A 2,795-nucleotide genomic window follows, 5' to 3' on the forward strand; every position below is an offset into this window, starting at 1 on the left:
AAACGCTGTCATACTAATATCTGCCACACGGTGTCGCCTTGGATTCATCAAATCCTAAAGTGGACTGCACTGAACCTGCAGCTGGACATTTTGTTCCACGATCTGTCCTCAGCACCGAATACCAGACACTTATCTTTTTGTTCACAGTTTATCCCTTTAGATTGAGTTTCTTCATAAGAGGGGAGCTCACTCCTTGAGGAGAGATAATAGCTCAGGTGCTGCTATGGAGCCTTGAGGCTGTCCAATCAAGGAGCGGCTTGCCCTCCTCTCTCGAGCTCGCTCCGCCCAGTCGACCAATCAAAGAAGTGAGGCGTCCCAGTTCCTGCTCTTATAAAAGTAGCTCGATCTTTAGCAGCGGTACCGGAGAATGAGAGAGATACTAAAGAACCATCATCGAACCACACATTGGACCTGCAAGTCCTTTAGTTTTTATTTCAATTTTCTTGTTTCTCCAGGTATGTTTACACCTTTTTCTCTTATTCGGCAGTCTTGTTTAATTAGTCAGACTTGGGAAGTTAAAACTGCGGCAGACTCTTCATTGTTACATATTTTATTTCGGTAGTTTTTATTCAGCTTGTTGTTTTCTGTGCTGTAGCGGAGGTTATTGGGTCTGTTTCGGTGTTTTAGACTTCCACTGTATGTTTGTTTATGAGTATTTAAGGGAATGATGTAATCATGTCACCCTCTTGCAGTCAACAATAGTAACCATGATGGTAGCAACAAGATGCATAGCAGTACAGTTAAAATGGATTTTCTCCGAGTTGTCTTATTTGCGCTGTTCTCGTCTCCGTCCTAAATTTATTAGTCAGCATCCGTGTGAGAAAATAGCCCCTCCTTTTGTTCACCACGCGAATAAAATTGGAAATGTTTGTTTTTTTTCCTTCCACATCCTCAACATGTTTTTCAACCCCTCCCCCCCCACCACCTCCCCTTCTAGAAAATCAAAATAACAATGGTGCTGCTTTTTGCGATTTTGCGCCCCTCCTCCCGAAGCCCAGCTAGTTACGCAACATGTGATCCATCTCAGCCCATCTAACATATTTACTCTCTCCTCCTCGCACTCTCAGGTGTGTTATAGTATCAGTTAAGATGGCCACGTCCGCCAGCGCCAGCTTGAGTAAAACCATCAAGCAGCAGTACATGGAGCTCCCCCAGGGGGATAAAGTCCAGGCCATGTACATTTGGGTTGATGGAACAGGAGAGGGGCTCCGGTGCAAAACAAGAACTCTTGATTTTGAGCCCAAAAGTATTGAAGGCAAGTGTTGGTCTCATGAACCTATAGAAGCAGCTGTACACATTGAACCCAGTGACCCCAAGTGTAATAGTTGCTCTTATTTGTTTTTCTTGCAGATCTCCCTGAGTGGAACTTTGATGGCTCCAGTACCTACCAGGCAGAAGGCTCCAACAGCGACATGTATCTGATTCCTGCTGCCATGTTTCGCGATCCGTTCCGCAAAGATCCCAACAAGCTGGTCCTGTGTGAAGTCCAGAAGTACAACCGCAAACCTGCTGGTTAGTAAGCCAGTGTAATAATCATAAAAGTATTTATAAAGACTTGTACAAAGCTTTTTTTTTTCTTTTTTACATTTAGAGGACCCAACATTAAGCAACTCAGTCTGTAAATGCTGTTTGAATTGTGTGAATATCAAAGTTGAATAATTTACTCAACCCAAATTTCCTTTCTGCAGAAACCAACCTTCGCATCACATGTAAGAAGGTGATGGAGATGGTGGCAGACCAGCATCCCTGGTTTGGCATGGAGCAGGAGTACACCATACTGGGCACAGATGGACATCCCTTCGGCTGGCCGTCCAACGGTTTTCCTGGACCACAAGGTGAGCAAGTTGTCTGCTTAGTTCTGTCTGCATGAAGGCAACATTGTATATCTTAACACTTTTTATCTTTGTAGGTCCATATTACTGTGGAGTTGGAGCTGACAAAGCCTATGGCAGAGATATCGTAGAGGCTCATTACAGAGCATGTTTGTATGCCGGAGTCAACATCTGTGGAACAAATGCAGAAGTGATGCCTGCCCAGGTATGAATATGAGCCCAATGTGTGCTTTGACGTTTGTCTTGGTTTTCCCACTTGGTTATGGAATGATTGTTTGCTTGTGCGTTTCAGTGGGAGTTTCAGGTTGGACCATGTGAGGGGATTGACATGGGCGATCATCTGTGGGTGGCACGCTTCATCTTGCACCGCGTCTGCGAAGACTTTGGTGTTGTGGCATCGTTCGACCCCAAGCCCATCCCAGGAAACTGGAACGGCGCAGGCTGCCATACAAACTTCAGCACAAAAGAAATGAGGGAAGACGGTGGGCTAAAGTGAGTTGCAAAGACGATTTGTACTTTTTATTTTTATTTTTTTTAAATTTAAAGAGTAGTTGTTTGCTATATCCGACACTCATGTTGCCGTTCTGCTTTCAGAGCTATTGAAGAGTCCATTGAGAAGCTTGGAAAGCGTCACGAGTACCACATACGTGCCTACGATCCTAAAGGGGGTCTCGACAACGCCCGCCGCCTCACTGGCCGCCACGAAACGTCAAACATTCATGAATTCTCCGCAGGCGTGGCCAACCGTGGCGCCAGCATTCGCATTCCCCGCAGCGTCGGCCAGGAGAAGAGGGGCTACTTCGAAGACCGACGCCCGTCAGCCAACTGTGATCCGTACGGCGTGACCGAGGCTCTGATCCGCACTTGTCTGCTGAATGAAGAGGGCGAGGAACCGACGGATTACTAAAACCTGCAACTCCCAGACTGACTTTTACCACCCTCCCAAATTTCTTTAAAATATAC

General features: G+C 45.9%; 1 protein-coding gene across 1 annotated transcript; it reads left to right on the forward strand.

Moving 5' to 3' along the window:
- The first annotated feature begins 346 nt into the window (after positions 1-346).
- LOC103143039 (glutamine synthetase) lies at positions 347-2,790 on the forward strand. Its single transcript, XM_007559422.2, has 7 exons — positions 347-455; positions 1,068-1,255; positions 1,351-1,512; positions 1,689-1,835; positions 1,910-2,037; positions 2,125-2,324; positions 2,427-2,790. The coding sequence occupies exons 2-7, from the start codon at positions 1,090-1,092 to the stop codon at positions 2,737-2,739; spliced, it is 1,116 nt and encodes a 371-aa protein (XP_007559484.1). The 5' UTR covers positions 347-455; positions 1,068-1,089; the 3' UTR covers positions 2,740-2,790.
- Positions 2,791-2,795: the final 5 nt, after the last annotated feature.

The sequence above is a fragment of the Poecilia formosa genome, unplaced genomic scaffold (assembly GCF_000485575.1).
Source record: "Poecilia formosa unplaced genomic scaffold, Poecilia_formosa-5.1.2 Scaffold104, whole genome shotgun sequence".
NCBI classification, from domain to species: Eukaryota; Metazoa; Chordata; class Actinopteri; order Cyprinodontiformes; family Poeciliidae; genus Poecilia; species Poecilia formosa.